Source organism: Uloborus diversus, chromosome 5 (assembly GCF_026930045.1).
Source record: "Uloborus diversus isolate 005 chromosome 5, Udiv.v.3.1, whole genome shotgun sequence".
NCBI lineage: Eukaryota > Metazoa > Arthropoda > Arachnida > Araneae > Uloboridae > Uloborus > Uloborus diversus.
Genome location: NC_072735.1, coordinates 180486281 through 180510278, shown reverse-complemented (window position 1 = coordinate 180510278; position 23998 = coordinate 180486281). Strand labels below are relative to the sequence as shown.

The 23998-nt window shown below is 33.7% G+C and overlaps 1 protein-coding gene across 1 annotated transcript in view; it reads left to right on the top strand.

The window, feature by feature from the left end:
* The first annotated feature begins 17250 nt into the window (after positions 1-17250).
* Positions 17251-23998, top strand: part of LOC129222712 (uncharacterized) — a 39233-nt gene continuing 32485 nt past the window's right edge. The window contains exons 1-2 of the mRNA XM_054857244.1: positions 17251-17562; positions 19272-19398. Of these exons, the coding sequence (XP_054713219.1) occupies positions 17438-17562; positions 19272-19398 (252 nt within the window). The 5' untranslated portion in view covers positions 17251-17437. The remainder of the gene's footprint in view (positions 17563-19271; positions 19399-23998) is intronic.

Below are 23998 nucleotides of genomic sequence, written 5' to 3'. Positions count from 1 at the left end.
CACGATTCTATACCTGTTAGACGTATATACGTGCATTTACGTGTATACACCAGTACATGTATCCACGTATATCCACGAGTATATCCTCCAATATACATGTATGCTTACAGAATGAATCCAAGATTTTTTGCAATATCTAAGTGGTGTGAAAGGGGAGGATAAGAAGCAAAGAATCATAAGGAACTTATGCTCGCTGACGCGCTACATGCACAAAAGGTCAGAAATTGACTTTAGCAAAACAGGTCACAAATTTGTTAGACAAAGATGATTTCACCCGACATTTTAGTTTTTAAGACATATTTAGAGCAGTTGTTAAAAGTTACGGCCTGTAGTAGTTCTAATACACGCATCGCAACAAAGGTGCAGCGACTGATGAAAGTTTTTCAAAAGTCTCGTAGTTGCAACAGAGTGATTGCGATGCATGTATTACAGCTGCCACAAATTTCATCAATAACTTTAAAATTTTCTTAAAACCTAAAATGTTATGTAAAATTGTCTTTGTGTAATAAATTTGTGACATGTTTTGCATCCATCAGTTTCTGGCTTTGCGTGCATGTAGCGCGTCAGCCTTGAGTTTGATCCTGGATGTTCCTTATGATTCTTGCTTCTTATCCTCCCGTCTAACACCTTTTAATAATTTGACCAAGAGTTTAGACTCACCCTGTATACATGTATATCATATGCTTATATGCAAGTGTCTACTCGAGTACGTACGCGTATATACGTGTCTCCCTGAGTATATAATTGTTCGTATATATACGAGCATATTAAGCGGGAATATACGTGTATAGTCGAATGTATATCTGTATAGATAAAAAAAACTTGCAGATACCCAAATACGTGCTTATTGGTGCATTTATGTGAATACGTATATATACGTGCCTACACGTGTATTTGCGTATACATACGCATATACTCGTATATTTAACCCTGTTTATTGTAAAAACAATACATATTAAATGAAATTAATATTTAATACATATCTGCCTTATACTTAAAGATTTAGTGACTTTAGAAGAACAATATTCGTTAAGCCTAATATTATGACCACTTTACCCCATCTTACTTAAATTGTTCTAACAAATTATTCAAAATAGATTCAGCTAACTGCTAATGAGTAAGAGTTCTTGAGACATGTAGGAAGCTTCCTGTGCAGTCAATCTGTTCATAATTCTAACAAACAAAATTTCCCAAGGAAGTTAAAAAAGGTGTTTAGATTTTAAGAATTTTCATATTTACACAAAATATTTTTTTTTACCAAGTAAAATTTTGCCAGTTGTAAAATTTTGTATTCAAAATATAGTTTATAAATGCACTACCCTAAAATAAAATTTTCACATTTATTCGAACATTAATTTCCAAACTATAGCTATTTATTTGAATTATGACCACTTTACCCCATTGACCACTTTCCCCCACCAGACCCTAATATTTATCCAAAAATTTTAGTTGAATGTGCAGAGGAATAAGTGGATGCTATTTTAAATATTTTCAATGCTTCTTATAACTCAGGGACAGTGCCAGAGGACTGGAAACTGGCTAACATAACGCCGCTCTTCAAGAAAGGGTCTAAAGGTAATGTTGCGAATTATAGACCCGTAAGTCTGACTTCAGTGGTTTGTAAGATTTTCGAAACTTTGATCAACATTAATAATATGAATTTCTTAGAGACTAATAGTCTGTTGACTAGTTTGCAGTATGGGTTCAGGAAAGGTAAATCGTGTGCTACTAATTTATTGCATTTCTACAAGGTTTACCTTGGCTTTAGATAACAAGAAGTTCCGACTAGAACTAAATGAGCCTACTTTCCCGTATATCCATACTACTTTCTAGTACCTGATCAATATTCTCCAAAATAGCTAAAATCGCAAATTGTTTCAAACATAATTTTTAAATATTTTAAACTGATTTCTAGGAATAAAATATTTCTTACTCATCTTTAAAAAATAATAATAAATAAAAATAAAAAAACGAAAAAATAAAAGAGCGGCACCTTTTAAACAAAGCAACTAATACACTTTTTTCCATAAAAAAAATTCTTTAGCAGCTTTCAAAATGAAAAAATAATAATTAAAATTAGTAAGATCATTAAAATAAATACATCATATCAAAAAAAAAAAATCGTTTCTTTTTCCCCTGTTGCCAAAAATAGTTTCTTAAATGAATTAATGCACTTACCAAAATAAATAAAAAATCAATAAAATGTCATTGTCAAAAAAAAAAAAAAAAAACGTCTGCGCATATCTTTATTTAAAAACATAAATGACTTCGAGTTTATTCGCCGAAAACTGAATACCTAAATTAAAACTTTAGCGTGAAAATAAAAACAAATCATATCAACAATAATTATTTCACAGTTAAAACCATAAGCTGCGGAGTCAGAGTCAATCTCATTTTGAGATAAAGGAGTCGGAGTCGAATATCCAAGAATCGGAGTCAGTGACTTGTCCTCCGTGTATAAATTTTTGCCAAAGCTACGAAGTCAGAGTCGAAGTCGGGGAGTTGGAGTCCGATTAATTGTGGGGCACAGGAGTCGGAGTCAGGTGCCCCTAAATTTTCGGAGTCGGAGTCTGGAGTTTGGCGTCAAGAGCTATTTCCAACAAAATTTGTTTGAAGTAAATCCGCCTTCAAGTACGGAATCTACATTGACTTTCAGTTTCCCCGTAGGCGCTAATGTTAAGGGATTTGAACTGTTCAAAATTGAACGGAAAATTGTATAAATCAAAAAGATATTTCATATATGGGGCATTCCACGGTATTTTTGACATTATGTAGAGTCCGTAACGTGACCTTTTTTGCTATAACTTTTTAATTTACCGTTTGATTTACAAATTATTTTAATTTGAGCTGGTGTGTTGGTAGGAAAAGATCAAAATAAAATAATATGCTAATCAAACAGTGAATTAAAAAGTTATGGCAAAAAAGGTCACGTTACGGACTCTACATAAATGTCAAAAATACCTTGGAATGCCCCATATACGTTTTTCATCAAAAGCTTTTTCCTACAAAGCTTGTTTGACGCAAATTCGCCTCATAGTTCGGAATTGCCATGAATTTCCCCGTAGGCGCTAATGTTAAGTTTTTTTGAACTGTTCAAAATTGAACAAAAATAGTTCAAATCAAAAAGTGAAATATGGGAATGAGGTGTCCTCGCCGAGATCTTTCTAACAAAAAGAAATTTGTTCGAATCGGACTATTCGTTCAAAAGTTATTAGGGGGAGACAGACAGACAAACCGACAGACATTTTCCCCCATCTCAATACCCTGCTTTCCAATTTTTAATTTTTCAATATTTATCTAACTATTTTATTTATTTTCGACTTTTTTTTTTTTGTTTTTCGGGATATTTTTAAGATGCATTAAGTCTTCTTTCATGCTTTTATCTTCTTTCTTTGACTTTTACTGGGAAAGTAGGCTAAAAAGTGTGTGGATGTTGTTTATATTGATTTTCAAAAAGCTTTTGATAAGGTACCGCATGTTGCTCTTCTCAGCAAATCAGCAAATATAGGAATAGGAGGAAAAACTTTACTTTGGGTTTGAAATTGGCTGACTGGAAGGAAATAAAGAGTAGTTGTGAGAGGAAATCATTCTAAATGGAGTGATGTTTTAAGCCGGTTTCCTCAGGGCAGGGCTGCTTAGTCGGAAGGAAAATGGCCGACTCCGACCCCGACTCCGACTCCTGGATTTTGAAACGCCCGACTCCGTCTCCGACTCCTGGATTTTGAAACGCCCGACTCCGACTCCAACTCCGGATTTTTTTTAATTTTTTTTAATTGTATTTTTTAAACTCCCTCTCTCCATTCAAGGGAAGGGGGAAAACCTCTTAACAGAGATTGAAATATTAATTCCTTTTTATGAAAATTTAGCATTTTGTTTTTTATTGTAAACCGAAGACGTCATACAACGTTAGAAATTCAATTTAAAAATCAAACTTTCCAATAGTTACGAGTTAAAAAGTGAGATGACTTAAAAATCCCTTTTAAAAATTTTGAAAATGATTATCTGTAATTTGCCCCCCTTTAATGTTTAACAAATATATATTGATCAAATCGTGTGCTTTCAATTTTTGAAAGCTGTAACTTGAGAGAAAAAAAACTTTTTTTCTAAATCCAAGTTCTTGAGAGGGAGTGGTTTGCCCCTGATGACATCCATCTAGTAGATGACACCCAAAGTTAATTTCAGAGTTTATAAAAAATATAAATACTTTAATTCTGAAAATTTTCACGAATATATTTTAAATTATATTTCATCAATAAAATTTCAACGAAAATAGGGCACATATGCGTCAGGAGCTAATTTTACACAAAACGCGGCGGTATACAAATTTGTAAGAATAGCTTTTACTATACCTATATTTCTTCTTCGCTAAATTTTTAATTTAAATTTTATTAACTGCTTTAGAATTAACCTAAATATGAAGATTTTAAGATTAACTGCAATTCTTGAGTGTTGTAATCAAGAAATTTTTCACACTTATTTTGTTACATACTTTTTAGTGAGAACCAAGCTTACAGAAATAGTCTTAATAAAGAAAAAAACATTAGATTATTTCATCGAATCTTTTGGATTCGTGCTTTCGAGCCAGAACTTTTTTGAATTTGCCGATCACACTTAAACGTTTCAACCTTAGCTACAGGCGTCGACTTACTAATTTGTTACGTTTCTTTTACTATTTTAAACTGAGATAGAACAAAACACTATATTTCTATTTTTATTTGAAAGTGATTACTTGAAAATGTTATTCAACAAAACCGTTTGCTGACAGTTGCTATTAGTTAAGTTAAAAAGCCAGCAAACTAGGGGACGGCTACAGAAAGTTCGGTAAGCATTCAAGCTAGCTGATTGCCATAATGGCAGTTATTTTCTCATTAGTATCTTTTTATACATGTAATCGAACCAATTGGTAATCAATTTTTAAAAAATGCAAGGAGAGTCAGTGAAAAGGAAAGAAAAAAAGAAGTCCGGAGTTGGAGTCGGCATGTTTTCCAACGACTCCGACTCCTTTATTCCAAAATCAGTCCGACTCCGACTCTTCGACTTCGACTCCGACTCCACAGCCCTGCCTCAGGGTTCAGTTTTATGGCCTCTCTTGTTTATTATTTTTATGAATGACATCAATGATAATATTTCTGGAAGCATGAATTATTTTACTGATGATGTAAAAGTTATGGGGATTGTAGAAAATGAAGAACAGGTAAAACAGCTTCAAGAGGATTTAGATTATACTAGCTGCAAAACCCGGCGTTGCTCGGGTTAAAATACATTGCATGTTTAATGGTACATAAAATATTTAAGAATTCTCTTTTTAACGTAGATAAAATAGATTTCTATTTTAAATATTGAGAGACTTAGTGGACCATTAAACATGCGATGTATAGAGAGTATAACATATTAATTAACTAATTAATTAATTGAAATTAAAATAATTATAAGTTAAAATACGAAACATCTTAGTAAATTGAAAAGTTATATTTTATTTTCATAATTATTTACATACTATATTGAACATACAACATATGACAAATACATATATATTACATACTATTATATGATCACTGTTCACTCTTGACTCAATTAATCTTTGCGAGACTGTAAACACGATTCAACTGACGAAAAATCACTGACTTTTGGTTTATATACCATCGAATATCGAAATTTCTAGTACCAGAACAATCTGGAATAATCAAATAGTCTGTTCTCTCTCACTTGTCAAAATCACTTGTTGAATTTACATGATCACTGTTCACTCTTGACTCAATTAATCTTTGCGCGACTGTAAGCACGATTCAACTGACGAAAAGTTGCTGACTTTCGGTTTATATACCATCGAATATCGAAATTTCTAGTACAGAACAGTCTAGAAGATTACAAATAGATCTTAGCAGTTCTCCACGTTTTAGAGCTCTCTAGATCAATTCTAAATTTTTTTAGAACGTTCTAGATCATTCTAGATGTTTTTAGAACCTTCTAGAGCATTCTAAGCCGGTTATAACGTTCACAGACGTTTTGGAACTTTCTACAGGGGCGGACTGGCCACGTGTGAAATGTGGAAAATTCCACATGGGCCGTCCTTAACTGGGGCCGTTTTCTGTGCATTCAATGTGTAGGTCCTCAATTTTATTTTAAAAAAAAGTTCTTAGCTAGGCCGGCCGTTCTTGTGTCGTGGGCTGCATCAGCCAGAACTGCTCTTTTTTTTGGGGGGGGGGGGGGACGGCCGCTCCTTTTTCAACGGTCACTCTCAGGACGTTAGTCTGTTCTTGCCTATACCTATTACCGTATCTTGTTACGTAGGGAAAATGAAACAATGAAAACGAAACTTTCTTTGTCTTTGTTGGGTGGCCTTCGTCCGAAGCGAAGCCTTCAGGGTCCATGGGTGTCTCTCGTATCTGTTCGGGATTGATGTTTCCTGGAATTCTGGTAAGGAGTTTTATTGGGGGTGGGGATCTTTTTTTGTGGCCATCAGAGAGGATCTGAGACTGTCTGGGAAAAGATTACATTAAACCTTTTTCTAATGAAATAAGAAAAAGGCGCCATCCTAAGAATAGAATGTATAGGAGCAAAACGTCTGCTAAAAACCTTTTTTTTTTTTTTCATTTTCATCCTTCGTTTTTTTGTTATGTTTCCCAGCACTTTGCAATAGATAGATCCATGACTTTCTCAACCAATTAGATAATTTTGAGATCTCCTCAATTTCGTCTCCGAGGAAAAAAACGACTCATTTGTTATACACCGTGTTGACTACTCAATGGGATTGTATGTGTTTTAAATCCAACGGTGACAAGAATCTTTTTTAGGTAAGTTTAACATTTTTAATCATCATTTTATTTATTTATTTATTTATTTATTTTTTGTCATCAGCACTTTAAATAATAAGAACTTGAACTATCGGTTATAATTATAACAAATTGACGGTGTTACACAAAAATGAGTCAACCCACCAAGCAGTACTTTTGAGTAAATTGAGTTCTAAGCTGAACTTCATAGATGACATATTAATTCAGAATTTGGCTTAAATTATCTTTGTATCCCCGTAGTGTATCAGTTTATCTGCCAACATATGTGAATAACTCATTATTTTTTTGAAAATTTTTGTTGGATAACTCATTTTTGTATATCACCGTCCACTTCATCTATTTTCGTTTAACAAAGATAAAATTCACAAAAGTACAAACAGTATATATATTTAAAACAGTGATTTCCAACATTTTTTTATCCGTCGCCCCCTTACCTTTTTTCTTGAAAAAAGCAAATTTTAGATAAACGTAAAATCGATATTAGTATTTTTTTCATACAGTGAAACCTGTGTAAGTTGACCACTCGTGGTGCCACTCTCTTTGGTGGTCAACTTAGACCGGTGGTCAACTTATAAAGGGCATAAATGATTTTTTGAAATATTTTTTTGTCATTTCTCGCACCGTGTATTCATTTTTCGAGGAATTCACCCTTATTACTCTTTCTGTTCAACTAACTTTCATTGTTTAACATTATTGAAAGTGAAACCATAATTAAAAATACTATTCAAATAGTTTTGTTATTTTTTCCTTGTTTTAAACTATATTAGACACCGTATTTTTAGAAATTCCATATGTGCCAGCTAATTTTCTTTGGCTTTCTCCTTTTTCAGCTCATTTTAATATTTCATAATTTTTATTAATTTCAAGTTCAACTAACTTCCTTTTTGAAGCCTTTTTATGTAACATTTATAGCACAAAGAGCAACAAGCTCGACTCTCTCAGTTCATAAAGGCAAAATTAAAATATCCTATATCTTAATCCCTTGCACCCGAAATAAGCCAGACGGGCTCTTTAGCAAGCTCATATCTGCGTACCCGCAGTGCGGGGGGCTCACTTCTTCAAGGGGGCTAACGACCCTAGAAATTCAAGAAAAAAAGAAAGAAAAACTGGCATTAAGACTTATTAACTTTACAAATAAACACTGCTGGTCACCCATTTTGTTGCAGAGGGCCCAAAATGTACAGCCCCGGGCCTTAGCACAATTCCAGTATTGCCACAACCTATTGCAACTGAAAGAAAACACTTTGTACTTTTCTACTGACACCTATTTTTATTGAACAAAGTACAAAAAAAACTATCTTAAATAGAACAACAAAAGAAAAATAAGGTTGGAGAATAAAGAGCAGCATAAGCTTTATGCTGCTGCTTAGTTAGTAAAATGCTAGTCCGTCATCGAAGCATTAAAAACATTCTTAGAAAGCTATCAAATAATAATAATAATACAATAATAATAAATTAATAAATAATAAAATAAAATAATTTACTGAAGAAAGTTTAAAAAAATAAACCAAGTGGTAAGCTTACAAAGGGTTTTTTACAATACTCCAAACCAAATTTGGCGTACATTAGTGGTCAAGATAGACAGGTGGTCAAGTTAGAGGTTTTCCTTCATTTTATAAGATAGGACTAATTCCCTCCCTGACAAAATAGGTCAACATAGACAGGTGGTCAACTTACAAGGGTGGTCAACTTTACAGATTTTACTGTACTTAATTTTAATTTAAAGCCTAAATACTGTACCAATTTGATCCACTTATTGTTACACAAATTTTTTATGTTTTTTTTCAAGAGTAATTCATTTTTGAAGGGAGATAATAAACTAAGATTATTAATGTACTTTTCAAAGACAGCAGAACATTTTTCTTCCCCCCCCCCCCTTTTTTTTGGCATAAAATTTAGGATTTGGAAGAATAAAAAACTTTGGCAGTTTAAACTTGAAGAAAAAAAAAAGAAGAGAGAGAATGGTTTGTTCCGGTGTCCAGAACCTGCCCTGAATACAATTCGTATGCTTGTCCAAGATATGAGGATGTGCATGGCCCTCCTGAATTTAATTCATTTCTTTTTTAAACTCATGATTTTTTGTCTAAACTCTGGACCATCGATTTTGCATACGTTTTCACTTTCAATATCTGCTGTTTTGTTTCAATTTTTAAATTCTTATGATTTATGTTTATTATTATTAATAAACACAAATTATTAGAATTTAAAAATTGAAAAAATATAATGATTTATGTTTATTACTTATGTTTATTATTATTATTATTATCATTTTAAATTTTTGTTTTGAATGTTCATTGCCCCCTGAAGGAACCAAATCAACCTTTTGGGAATAATCGCTTCAGGTTGGAAACCACTGATTTAAAATATACTGGATATTTCACTTGATTAGAAATAAAAAGCAAAATATCCTTTTCATAACGTTCTCTTGAGGACTTTTGTTAATTTCAAAATGAATATCAACTTAAAATTTCAGTTGACAATCAGCAATTATGCTATAGAATTTGTAATTCATATTGAAAGTTATCCATAAGCTTTTATGTGATTTGTTTTGATTTTTAAAGAGAAATTGTTTTACATTTTTAGATTCATCTATTTAATTCATGAATTGTTTTTACATTTAGCTTTAAATTTTATGACGTAGTAACATTCCTGAAGTAAATTTCAGCTGTTAAATAAACAAATTAGTTAAAGAAAGAAAAAAAAAACAGAGAGAGAGAGAGAGAAAGTGAGAAAGGGTTTACGCTACAGTAACCAATCATAATTTCCTATATTAAGTTGGTGTTTTATGTTTCATATAAACAATCTTAATGAATTCTTAAAACAGATTAATAAAGTGTAAGGTTAAACTCTAGTTGAACATATTTACCTGCGAAAAAGAATACGCACATCTTATTGCTTTTCCCAATACATTTCTCCGTTTTCACTTTAAATCTTGGAAGCTGATAAATAAATTGTTCTTACTTGAAAACGTTAAGAGTCAGTGGAATATTATTATTAAAGGCAAGTTAATATGTAGCATAGGCCACACATATACCATAAAGTACAAGCGCGGCCAGAACTTGCCTTCTGTGGGGATGGGAGGGGAGTTTGGTCATAACCATCTTTATATGCATATAAACTACCGTATTAAAATTATTGGCAATCTAAATCTACGTTAAAACCAAGGGCCCGGGGAGGAGACCGCAATCCCCCCACCCCAAGTGTATACCCCATGATTTTCAATTTAGTTCTAGAACCTGACAAATAAATTTCATTTACTAGATAACATTTTGAGAGATAACTTTGAAAATCAGTTTTCTCACTGAGACAAATGGCGACTTTTTCGAGCGAAACTCTTTTTTTTTTCGTAGAGTAATTCGGGCTTATCCGATATTTCCAATCAGTTTTCACTGTCTCATGATCTGTGATGTATTCATTCTGAACGGATAGATTACGTTTGGTTTACATGAAATTTTTCATCAGTTTGAATACGTACAATACAATTTTAAGAAAAGACTTAAAAAAAAAGAGTTTTTTCTAAAGGCTAAATAGTACCGCTCATGGCCATATGAGGTAGTGAGAAGCGAATGCCGGACATAACGGATGTTTTGTCCCTCGGACGTTTTGGACCTGGACGTTATATCCATAGACGTTTTGGATCTGGACGTTATGTCCGGTTCCCAGTGAGAAGCAAAGGGATGCAAGAGGCAAAATTAAAAATTTGGAGATAACCAGTACAAATGGTAGGTGGACCCCTTCTCTGTCTTGGGGAAAGAGATAGTACTATTAGCAGCCCTGGTAGGTGCCGCTGTATAGCATGATTTAGAAAAAAAATTCAATGAAAGCCTACCTAGGATGTGATCTTTATACGAGTTTTACTCAAAACTTGAAAATGTCTACTTACACCCCTTTACTTCTCACTGCCTCAAATGTATTACGTTTTGTTTTAAATAAGATTTTTATTCACTTTTACATAAACGAAATACTCTTAAATGCGGATTTTCAAAGAAGCCACACAGTTTTCACAGTGTTTTTTTTTATTGCGTAGAGCAATTTAAGCTTGCAAATATTTTTTAGAAAGTTTGATCCTTGAAATATCATCTGTATATTATGGACGTTTGCTGTACGCTTGGTTTAAATCAATATGCTCACTAGTTTGCTTGAAATAAAAAGTTAAATTAGGATTTCTGAAAAAAAAAAAAATCTTAGTATTTCAGCGGGGGGAGAGAGGTGAGGGGGTGCTGGGGGGGGGGAGGAATTTTTTTTTTTTTTTTTTTTTTGAAAAAACACACTAGAAACTTTTTAGGTTTGGAAAACTACATCCAAACTTTTTTGGATGGGGCCGGCATGAATTTTTTTCCACATTAAAAATTTAGGGCCAGTCCGCCCCTGACTTTCTAGATCATTCTAGAACCTTTTAGAACTTTCTAGATCATTCTGGAAATTTCTAGAATCTTCTAGAACATTCTTAGTCGATTGTAGCGTTTGCGCATGCTTTGGAACTTTCTAGATCATTCTAGAAATATTGAGAATTTTCTAGAACAATCTAGATCGATTGTAACAGTTGTACACATTCTGGAGTTTTCTAGACTATTCCTAAAATTTTATGAACTTCCTGTAGTTCTCATAAGTTAGAAAAGGACAGACATATACTTTTTCACATTTTTGCCACCCACAACCACCCACTTCCACCCACCGCGACCAAACTCCCTTATTCCCACCAGGAGACCAAGGGGTGCTTACCACCCCAAGCAGAAGTTGATTGGAATTGGTGGTGATAGAGAAAATTCTGTCTTTACGTACGCACATTAGCATTTTATATATAAAGATTAAGATAAGATTAAGATTACTAAGTGGCAGATAGGTATGGTATGACAGTTAATGTAGGGAAATGGTCAAGTGCTATACTTAGGTCATTCAAATAAGCGTACGAGTTATCGTTTACAGGGTTCAATCATTAGTCGGGCAGAAAATGTTATTGATCTGGGTATCTTAATAAATCAGGACTTCAAGTTCAGTAAACAGTGCAGCATTGCAAATAACAAAGTCAACAGAATTCTTGGGTTTATCAACAGATCTATATTTCAAAGAAATCTAAGGTTCTTCTGCCTTTATATAGGAGTTTAGTAAGACCCCAATTGGAGTATGCTGTGCAGTTTTAAGTCACCTTACCTGAGGAAAGATATTTGTGTATTGGAAAGGTTTCAAAGAACTAGACTAGTAAGGGGACTTTCAGATTTAGATTAGGATACTAGAGAGACTAAAAAGGCTTAATATGTATAGTCCGGAGCAAAGGAGGATCAGAGGGGACATGAATCAGTTGTGTAAATTTATCAAAATGAATGATGTTAATGGATTGAATTTTTACATCGAAAGCAGGACGAGGGGTCATTGTTTTAAGCTATTTAAATCTCAGGCTAACGTGGAAATCAGGAAAAACTACTACATCAGTAGGGTCGTGGGCACTGGGAACAGCTTACCGGAAAACGTGGTAATGAACAAGGGGGTGGATAGTTTTAAGAGGGCCATTGTTCTTCATTGAAGACTAATAAATTGACTAGGACCAGCCTAGCTGGGCCAAGAGCCTGTTGCTGGTCGTCACATTTGTATTTGTAAATTATGCCTCTCCAACAACGTCTGCTACAGTTCTTTGTGTTTGCCCAAATTCCAGTCCCCCATAAAACGTCAAGCCATAATCTGGTAAATTACAGCGTCGTGACGTTTTCCAATCAAAAAAAAAAAAAACAGAAAAAAAAAAACTAAAAATTAACTTGAATTCTGAAATTTTGAATTCAAGTTATGTTTTTCGCAATCACGAGTTGCGATAGAACCCTGCTCATTAGGGGCCATTGTTTCTAGAAACGGTTCTTGTCCCCAAAGCCTGCTCCTCTACCTGGGCGGTTACGAGTGTATAATTGTGTGTTTGTGTGCAGGTGTGTGTGTGTAGGCGCGTGCGTGCGTGCATGTGTAGGCATGTGTGTGTGCGTAGACTTGTGTGTATGCACGTAGGTGTGTGTGTATGCACGTAGGTGTGTGTGTATGCACGTAGGTGTGTGTGTATGCACGTAGACGTGTGTGTATGCACGTAGGCGTGTGTGTATGTGTGTAAAGGTTTGTGAGTGTGCGTATGAGCGTGCGTGTGTGTAGGATAAACGCACCCGATCAGGAGAAACCGATTCCAGGAGACAGTGCTCGGAGCCGCGCCTGCAGAGGTCGGTGGGCGGTGGTGCTGGTGTCCCTGGTCCAAGCTGAAAAAGGAACCACAACATCAAGAACGGTGAAATGAAAGTAATAAGCAATCGTGATTGCTCAAAAAAAAAATAATGAACGCTTGAATTTTACCGCTTAGACAATGAAAAAATGAGCTTGTGCTAAATCACGATTTCTGTACTTGTATCCCTTTTTTACTTTTCGACGAAACACGACAGAAACATTGATTTGCCTCCGAAGTTTACATTTTATTCTCATGTTTCCTGAAAACATGGAGGTTTTATTGGAAATTATTTTCCGGAATAAAGTTTTTCTCAATTTTGTTAAAACCATGTGCTCCCCTAATTTTTTTGAGCAGTGTATACTTAGTAAATAGTACAAAGTAAAAAAAAAATGTATCTTTCACTGTAAACCATAGAAAAATTGTTTTAAGCCTACTTTAAAATCTCACATATGCAGGTGTGCCCACCTGAAGGGAAGGGGGGAGGGGGGGATCGTAGCGTGGACTGGCCATTGAATTTTTAGGGAGGTTGTTTTGAGGGGCATTTTCCTCTGTCTTTGGATAGGGCGGCTCTTGCTCTTGAGGGGTCTTCGCCATATTTAGGGGCAAGACCGTATCCTAAAAATTTTTCCCGGGATTGGCTCTGATTCACACATTATCCTAACACACACATACACGCATGAAAATATTTAACATAGAAGATGTTCTTTTGTCTCGATTTTTAATAATTCCACTGTTGGACTGTTATTTTTATTTAAATTTCTTATTATTTTTTTATTCACCTTGTAGTGGTAAGGGTCAAGGGCGCCCATATGATGGAGGGCAGGAGGCGCAAGCCACCCCCTGAAATTAGAGCTTCCTTGCTTTTAGTACTTTTTTCTTTGCAAAAATGTAAAAATATTTCTTCTCCAGCAATTAATGAATAAGTTGCTAAAAATGTCAAATTTTAATAACTCTGATCTGTACTGAAATCGGTTTCTATGGGGAAAATATCCTGCTAAACCATGGTGAAAATATCTGAGCCTCCCCTTAAAATTTTGCCTATGGGCACCCTTAGTAAGGATAACAGAAGAGACCCTTTAAGTCGTATGTAGAACATCCACATTTTCAGGGGATTCGGGGATTTCTCCCCCGGAAATTTTTTTGAAAAACAGATATAAAAATCTGTATTTTGAGGCCTTATATAGGGTAATTGAGACTACAAAAATATGAAGAAAAATAGGCAAACAATGTCTTTTAAAAGCTATGCATTCTTTTGCAATCAAGATTACCCAAAATAAAAATTGCTTGTTCGACAAATCGTTGACATTAATGACAGAGAGGAGAAAAGAGAAGCACATCGTCATTTGCTCATCGGCTTTTAGTGTAGTTTGTTTTTGATCACTTCTCCAACACCCCCCCCCCCCCCTTTTTCATCAAATGCCCTACAGTGTAAAAATTGTACAAAATGGTTTAAAAGAAAAGGTGTAGAGATTCAGAAAATAAGAACGAAAGAATAATATTCTGGTCATTTGGACAATTCATACTTTATTTTCTTGGTAAGAGACAAAACTGAAGAACTTTTCAAGGAATTTCAAAAACTTAAATAATTTTCAAGGACTCTAGGACAGTTGAAATTATATAAAGCACTTTATTTGCACTTTTCAGAAGTTGATTGCACAGTCTCACAAAATGATTATAACTTTGTAAGACACACGTTAAGTTAAAAATAAATGTAGCGAAATGTTTCTCAAAACAAACATTTTTTTTTTCAATCACAAGTAGTGCAGAAAATGAAATAGAGTAGAGTAAGTTATATTTTTTTTTCTCATGCTTAAGTAGTATGCAGTAGAAGTAAGATAAAAACAAGCAATAACAAAAGAACTTCCAAAAAACTGAATTCGGTATTAAATAAATGGCAAAAGGTATGGAACATATCAGTCACAAACATTTGTCTTGAAAAGTATGCTACAAAAACGCGAGAATCATGGTTTTTGCATTTTTTTTTCAGGATGTATCAAGGAGGCTGAATTTAGCGCATCTTTGGTAATCAGATACTAGCCTAATCGGAAACAAGGGGCCCGGCCCTTGGGGAGTCCTCGGCTCGAAATCGGTGCAGTGTAAGTTTTATAAGAGTTTTAAGGGGAGAAGGGACACCTGTTGGCCCGAGCCTGAAGGTCGCCCAATATTTTTAAAACAAGTAGTGAAAATAATGGTAAAAAAAAAAAAAAAATTTTTTTGAATCTTGAATTCAAATTATGTTTTTCGCAATTACGAGTGTGTGTATGTAGGCGTGTGTGTGTGTAGGTATGTGCGTTTGTGTCTGTGTGCTGGCATAACTGTATGGGTAGTTGTGTATATGAATGTGTGTGGGCGGGTATATGTATATGTGTGTAGGCATATGTGTTTGTGTCTGTGTGCAGGCATGAATGTGCGGGTAGTTGTGTATATGTGTTTGTGTATCTGTATCTGTGTAGGTGTGTGTAGGTGTGTGTGTATGTGTGTGCGTGTGTGTAGTTGTGTATGTATGCGCGTGTGTGTAGGAGTGTAGGACATGGATGCAACCTGGAGACGGCTTTCGCTACAGGAGCAGCCTCGTGAGGACCTGTTCGACGGTGTTGCTGCAGAGGGTGGCGGTGGGAAAATAAAATCAAAGTACATCAAAACAGTCAAGTGAGAACAATAAGCAATCGTGATTGCTCAACAATATGGAGGGGAGGCTCGAAAAAGTCATTTGTCATGGACTCCAAAATTTCTGTGCACGCCCCCGGAGGAGGGCAAGATTACCAAACTGACAAGGGGGCTGCCTTGGCCCTGGACAGCCCTGAATTGATTTGGGAAAGAGAGCTGGAAGTCCTAATTAAGGGCCTAAATTTCAAATGCGCTTTCCAGCTAATGAGAACTATCATCGCTTTTTCTGTATTTCTTCACATTTTCACTCGTTTAATAGTTACAAAATTAAGAATTAAAAAACAATTGTTATTTTCCTTTTTTGGCATTAGAAATTTAAAAAAAACTTTCTTCTGTTTTACGGTATAAAACATTTCGGGTTTCGAGGGGGGGACGTCTGCCCCCCTCTCTGGATATGGACCTGCATTGGGATGTGTGCTCTTGCTCTAAGGGAGGGGGCAGGGGTGCACCCCTGACATTCGGGCACCAATAAGCAGACCGATTAGGAAATCATTGACTGATTGGCATATTTGTAATTGTCTGTTAGTGATGCCCAACCTACAGTCCGCGGATCATTCGCTGCCCGCGAAGCTTATACATGTAGCCGTTTGTTATGTTCAATTTTAAGAATGGGAAAACCTTGTTCAGCAAACTTCCAAACCAACCCATCATCTTCATTCGGTCTTATGAACAGTTGTTGCAAAGTTTAAGCCAAAAAGTCAAAAGTTGTTTTCCAAAAACCTATTCAAACATCATATAATCTAGTAGGATTGAAATAACTACACAACATATTTCAATTACGTATTTAGAATTGTTTATGCAATGCATATATGTGAGGAGGGGGTTCATCACTTCAAATGCCCACCCGTTTCCAAAGTCCGGCTGAATCCGGTTCTGGCGGAAAATTTCACTTTTTGCTGTCAAGGAAAAAACTAAAAAGGACTTATCCAAGCTATAACAAAATGTATTTCATACGGGAATGAGAAGGGTGGATCGTAAGTATCCAGGAGCGCTCTAACGCCCCTGGCGAACTAAAGAAATTGCGCCCCCGCTCTCAGGGTCGCCCAGCAGGGAAGTCACCGGAGGTCATTATGACCTCAAGAATTTTTTTTTTTTTTTTTTTTTTTGAACGTTTTGATTAGTTAGTTCATTCGATAAATAGAAGGCAGTATTGTAATTTTTATTCTTATTTTCTTTTTAAGAATTGTTTTCAATGATGCATAATGTTCCTTATCAGTAGATGTTATGTGTCTCTCTAGCTCTTTTTCTTACGAGTTTTTTTTTTTTTTTTTTTTTTTCATTTTTTAAAAGCATTTTTCAAATTCTATGATCCAAAAAAAAAAAAAAACCACCTCTTAACATTTTTCTTTTTTTAATCAGTTGAAACGCCACCCCTTTGGCTGCTGCGGCCCTGGCGAGAACCACTCCTGCCAACCCTTAGTTACGCTACTGGGTGGTGGGTGATCCTTAGTACTCCCTGCGGATTTTATGGCAGATATTAATTTTATTCCAATATAAAGCCGCAAATCCTTTTTATTTCCAATAAAGCATAGTAGATGGCAGCACGAGTTAGTGCACATCGTATCTTGCATTTGAAAGCAAAACATATAAACAACAAAGCGTTAGATAAAAGTTTTCGTGGATGTTATTCTTTTTGTGTATTGCTACGGAACTGGTTTTCGAACATATATCGTGTATAACTTTACACTGAAATCGACCGAACGAATATACCATTTTCGTCTGGAAGAATTACGGTCGAGTGTATTTAAAATAATTCAAAATTCTCCTTAATTCAAAGTTGAAAATGGAGGAAGACCAGGACCCTGACATCGACACCGAAAAACTCATATCCCTGCTAGCCAAACTTAGTGAAACAATGGACAGCAAAAGTGTGAGAGACACAACGGAAACTTTATTGGAAATTCATAGGTTTGACTTCTAACTTTCATATTATTATTTATTATTTTATTGATTATCTCCTTTTTTCTTATTATATTTCAGATTATTTTGTTAAATAATTTCAAATGAAATTCAGTATTAATGTTGTGATAGTATATAGCAGGTATTAATTGAAACAATGCTGATCTTTTCATTAAAATCGAGAGTTGCAGCTGAAGGGGACTCCTTCCACCTCCCCCCCCCTTTCCCTCTAAAACGTCCCTCCACTTTTAGTTTTAAAAGTATTTTTGTTTTTAATAACTCATTTTGGTGGTGACTAGTGAGGCCACATTCCACCTGGGTCTGTAGCACTTAACTGTGCAATGTGCTAAGAATGATCGTTTTATTCTCGCAACACAATTTTTATTGCAATTTTGCTACTTAAAGTTTATCCAAATTCATGTATGGTATTTTGTACCGCCTCTTTACCTTTGATGTAAAAATGTGTTCTTTTATTGCAAAGTTTACTTCGGAAGAATATCTTTTTTCTTGTTTAAGATCAGCTTACTTCAAACGTAAGAAAAGCTGGGGCAAAAAGTATAATGTGCTTCAGGGTCGTAACCAGACTTTGGTTTCGGAGGTGGTTTTATCAAGCACATTTTTTGAAACATTTATATGGTCTATCAAATTTGGTTTGTTGTGTAGTCTATTGATTTTTGTTACAATAGATTATATCTAAATGGAGGAAGAGGATATTCCTACAAAATGCCATATTGTTACATAATAAATGAATTTCTCAATAACTACCATAAACACACAATTTGTTTGTACAATTTTTCAGTCATGCTAACTTCATTTCACAAATAAAATTGAAATAATAATAATAACAACAATGTTATTTTTGTCACTAAAATATAAATAAATAAATAAAATAAACGAATAATGGAAAGCATTTCTTAGGATGAAAAATTTCGGAGGGGGTTTGAACCTTATAAACCACCCCCTTGCATACGGCCTTGCTATACTTGGTGCATTTTTTAGACAAAGAAAAGAAAAGCACATGCGTTGTATAAAAACATTACATTTCTAAAAGCATGGTGGGGGAAGGAAATTTAATATTTTTCTATAAAACTGACTTAATATTTATCGTTGCAGCGTTCCTGCCTATTGCTTTAAGGATATTAGTCGGGACCTGATTTAGAATTTGTGGGACAGTAGGCCAGATAGCTGTAAAGTTTGAATAATTTAAACTATGCCATCGATGCAAGGTCCACAGAGTGTCATCTGCACTGTTATTTTGTCATTGCATAAACTGAGAGTGCAAACTACCTAAGTGAAATACTAGATACCAAAAATTAAATGTATGTAATTGGTGTTAAATCCACATTGCTAATTGCTATACATTTTATGTGCAGTTGAACCTCGTTAATATAATATGCATGGGATCATTATAATTTTCATCTAAACTGGATTTCATCTTATTTGATAAATTATGAAGTGATTGTTAACTCATCGGATTAAGCCAGAATCTCACGTGAAGCCGTATTTCATGCAAGCAATTTTGCATTTACAAGATTCGACCATATTGCTCTTGATTCTTCAGCAAAAGGAATCTATATTGAGTTATAATTTGCTATTTGGTCTACAACTTTCAGGAGGACCTCGAGCTTCACTTGCTTATTAATAAATCGAGCCCTGTATAAATAAGTTTTAGCATCTATGTGTTTTCTATTTTTTGCTAATGCATTTTTGTTTGACAGGAATATTTTCCAGCATGAAGATGACATACAATATAGAAAACTCAAGACAAGTAATATGAAGTTCAACAAGAGAGTATGGAGCATTCCGTTGGCGCGTGAGTTCATGTTGACGTGTGGCTGGTTGAATGTAAGTGGCGATGGCTTGTATTTTTCCTCATATTCGTTGCTCTACTGCTAGAAATCTCTCTCTTTTTTTATAATTGAATTTTTGTTAAAACCATGATAGGTATCCACATGGTTGCCACACTTCCGTCCAAGGGACGGAATTCCATCTTTTCAAAAATTTCGGCCATCGGATTTTTTTTTTCCATGTTCAAAATGATTTTTAGATGAAACAAATCTTTACTTTTGAATCTCTCACTCTCAAAAAAGGTCTTATTCTTCTGAGGACAAAAAACTGGCCCATCTGCTAAAGTTTAAAAAAAAAGCTGTCCCCCCCCCCCCCCCAAAAAAAAAAAGAAATAAGTCACTCAATCTGTTGATTTCAACCATTCTTATCTTAATCTGGAAAATTTTATTAAAGTTTTTATCACAATGCATGATATATATGAAATATGAACTATTTATGTAACATGAACTATAAAATCTGAAGCTTTTTTTTCTGCAGTAGCAAATAGTAAGTTTTTTTATTATTTTTTATTATTAAGTTCTTTTCCTGCTTTTACCTCCTAAAAATCTTGGACAATGGTATGTTATTTTTTATTTAGGTTTTAATTTTTACTTAATCTTACAATTTGGTTTTACTATATAGTTACAGCATCAAAAATTAGCATTATATATGTCTAAAACATCAAATAAACTAAGCGCTAACATTTTGGTGTTGCGAAATGGAGCCACGCGCTTTTCAGCCCTGGCCAATTTTTAGAGTGGCACCCATGGGTATCCAGCAGGGTTCGTTGATTTAAATCATAATTAAAATCATGATTTAAATCAAGTGATTTTTTTATAAAAAATCATTGAATTAACTCAATTGATTTGAATTAAGTGATTTTTTTAACAAAATCTTTCATTAAGATCAGTTGATTTTACTTTTATAAATTTTGTATTTTTAAATTGTATTGCTCTAAATTTAACTACACTGCGTTATACTATCTTAACTTCAACAGGCAAAACTACATCGATCCCTCTTTCTGAGTGTGTAACAGATTTCCACTCGATTGCTTTTACTCCAAAATTAGTTTAGAACAAAATGAAAATTTGGAGTTTTTCTTGTATACCATGGCTAATATAGTTCAGAAAAGTAATTGTTCAATTAATTTTTTTGCACTAAATACATACATGATAATGGAAAACTTATTTTTAAGCATAGCATAAAACAAAATCACATCTTATCTAAGCATTATGACGTATTTATAAATCTTAAAATATTATTGAATAGTTAGAGAACTTATCTTAATTGCAAAAGTAAGTTGAATGGATTATTGTATGAAATATGTTTATCAATGTAAAGTAATTAATATCTACAAATTTTTGAACATTTTCAAAAAATCAAAAAATCTTATTTAAGTCCAAAAAAAAATCCGATTTAAATAAAAAAATCCAATTTAAATTTAAAAAAAATCCAATTTAAATTTTTTAAAAATCCGACTTTTATTTATTTATGTATTTTTTTAAATAAAAAAAATCATGAACCCTGGTATCCAGCAGCACACACAAGAAAAGTGTTCAGGGGGTTCAGACTTTTACCCTCATACCCTTTCACCCTCGATGCTATTTTCTTTTCAATTGTATATAATCCTATTTATAGTAAATATCTCACTCCGTGCACTTGTAAATTCCATGTGACAACAAAGTCCAAAATTCTTTCATTACTTGTATTTCATGTTTCTACATGACTATGTAAGGAGCATATTCTTTTAATGAATTAATTCCATTAAAAAATTTAGTTATAAGCGTTGATTTTCAAATTATATTTTAAAATGAGAGCCTCTTAAGGCTCTTGCACCAATAGAACCAACCAAAAATGAGTGCTCAAAACCTCAAAAGAAAACAATTCACATTTTTGTAAACATGCGTGAAGCTGAAAAACAAAATATTTTGCAAGTGAAAAAAGATTCTCAGTCTAACGCAAATGAATTGCATTCTTTTAATTTTTGAATTATGAAAAAATATATAAATTATTGTTTTCTGGTAATTTAACTATGTATTTATCATCAATGATTTAGTTGTTTAATTAATGCTAATTTATTTGCATTAATTAAACAACTAAATTAATTATTAATACTCGACTGCAAGCTTACTTGACAATGGAGAAATGAGCTAAGGCCAAGCAAAGGAAATAGTTCCTAGTGCCTTGTCCGATAGTGGGGTGAAATTACGCTTTTCGCTTTAGAAATTGGATTAGTTAGTTAAACCCATGCATACGTAACTTTTTTTTGTCATAATTTCTGTCAATTGTTAAATATTTTCAATTTTACCAGCAAAGTATTTTATCCATTTTAATTCAACGCACCAGCCAATAGCAGCTGATAGACAGGTGGCAACCTCCTCTTATTCTCTAGTAAGTGTGAGGTTTTATCTGTTAACTCGTTTTTTCTTCCACTCATTGTGACGTCATAATTAACTTAAGTTGCAAGCAAAAATAGATTGAAACAGTGTAAAACTAAATGTTTCCTGTCTTTCTTATTTGTCTTTAACCATCTTGAACTTTTTCAAAAACAAGTTTGAATGTTTAAAATTGTTTTCAACATGCTCTCTGCTAGAAATACCTCACCTTAAAAGAGAGAGAGAGCATATGAGCTAATAATACATTATATATAGTCATGGAGATTCATTTGCATGGTTTCCAAGACACGCATTTGAGATGCGTATTTCTCGATGTAAGAACAGCGGCCAATCAGATGAAAAAGGAACATCAGATGAAAAGGAGGTCATTTCATGACGCGAGGCACGCACATGCCTAAGATCGAGAAATACGCTACAATCATTTAATTAGAATGCGTAACTTTGCAAGATAAAAGAAAAACGGGAATTTACAAAAATGGGCCTATAATTTACGGCCAAAAATTATGAAATAATATTATATTAACAAACTCTAAGAATTCATAATATCATTTAGATTTCCCAATAGTTAGCATTAGAGACGTACCGAGTAGCACTTTGGCCGAGTACCGAGTACTCGGCCTTTTACTACTCGGCCGAGTACCGAGTTACCGAGTAACTCAGCCTTTCACTACTCGGCCGAGTTTCCCAGTACCAATTATGTTGAAAGAAGGACCACCGACACACACCGATGAATTTTGAACTTATTGGAATAGTAGTATAGACCTCCTTGTCCATATAATAGTTTTTAAACTTAATTCCTGCTGAAATTTAACTACAAAATTTTGCAAAAATAATATTGTTTAAATTAAAAATGAATAAATAAAAGGTATGACTTATCAAGTTGGAATTAAAACAAATTATACAAATTTATTCATTATAGGTCTAGTTCGCTAAACATAAATAATTTTTAAAAGCAAAAAAACCAATGTGCAGGAACACTGCAGACACGTTTTTCTGTGTTACAAAGATCGTCTTTTCAGTGCATAACATGTGAACTAAAGACTAAAGGCATACGACAAAAAATTCGACTTTTGCTGAATGCCTTTAAATCAACGAGCTCACATTTTGTGCATTGAAAAAGAAATTCCTCGTAACGCCAAAACACGTGTCTGCAGTGATCCAGCACTGTGCTTCTAACGTTGTTTTATTTCCTTTTATTTTTAAAACTAAGGTATTTTTATATATCTTATAACTAATTTTAGTTTGTAGCAAAAATTCCATATTTGCACAATTTTCAACAAAAAAGTTTTATTAACTTTCAAGACATTCGAACCAAGATTTATTTCATTGAAGTATTTCAAACTTCATTATTCTCAAAATTTAAATTTGAATTGTAAATGGTTGCAGAAAATTATATATGCTTGAGCTTTTTTGTAAATTTTAATGTATTCAATTTTTTGCAACTACTCGGTATTGGCTGAGTATCTGATAAAAATTTGGCCGAGTACCGAGTACTCGGCATATTGGCCGAGTAGGACGAGTACCGAGTAGTTACCGAGTACTCGGTACGTCTCTAGTTAGCATCACCAAACTTGTTATGATATGTGCTAAACGTATTAAAAATTACCTAAATAAATAAATTTTAATATGAGTTATGAAATGAAAAATCGAAACCAACTTTATCAAAATGAAAGAGTATGAAAATGAAAATGTATAAGCTTTTAAACTTGTTTTAAAAAGTGTAACTCTTACCTTTTACTTTGCTATAAACCTGTAATTATGTCCGGTGAAGAGCAAAAAGTAATACTTTGGTGTACAGGAAATTAAATTATCTTTCAGCTTGCATTTTCAAAGCTAGTGCATTCATTTGGGATACTAAGCATAAAGAATTTTTGAAAAAAAAAAAAAAAAGCATTGAAATGTAAACATTGTAAATTTTTGAACCCATAGTTAGTGCCAAAAATATCAAGATTTCATTCACTAAATATCCTTTTTTCTAGGTCATTTTTTGAGGTTTTGTGCCTTATTTCGACTTCAAAGAATTGAATTAGCAAAAAGAAAAACACTTACAAACACCCAGGGCTTGAAAATATTGAAAATGTCAGACATTTTGATATGTATAGAATATTTTTAATTAGCACAAACTAAAATCTTCAATGTAATAAATGCTTCCTCAAATCATTCTTTATTTTCTTTTATTATAACTACAATATGTAGACTTAAAATTAATGTTTCTTTCATTA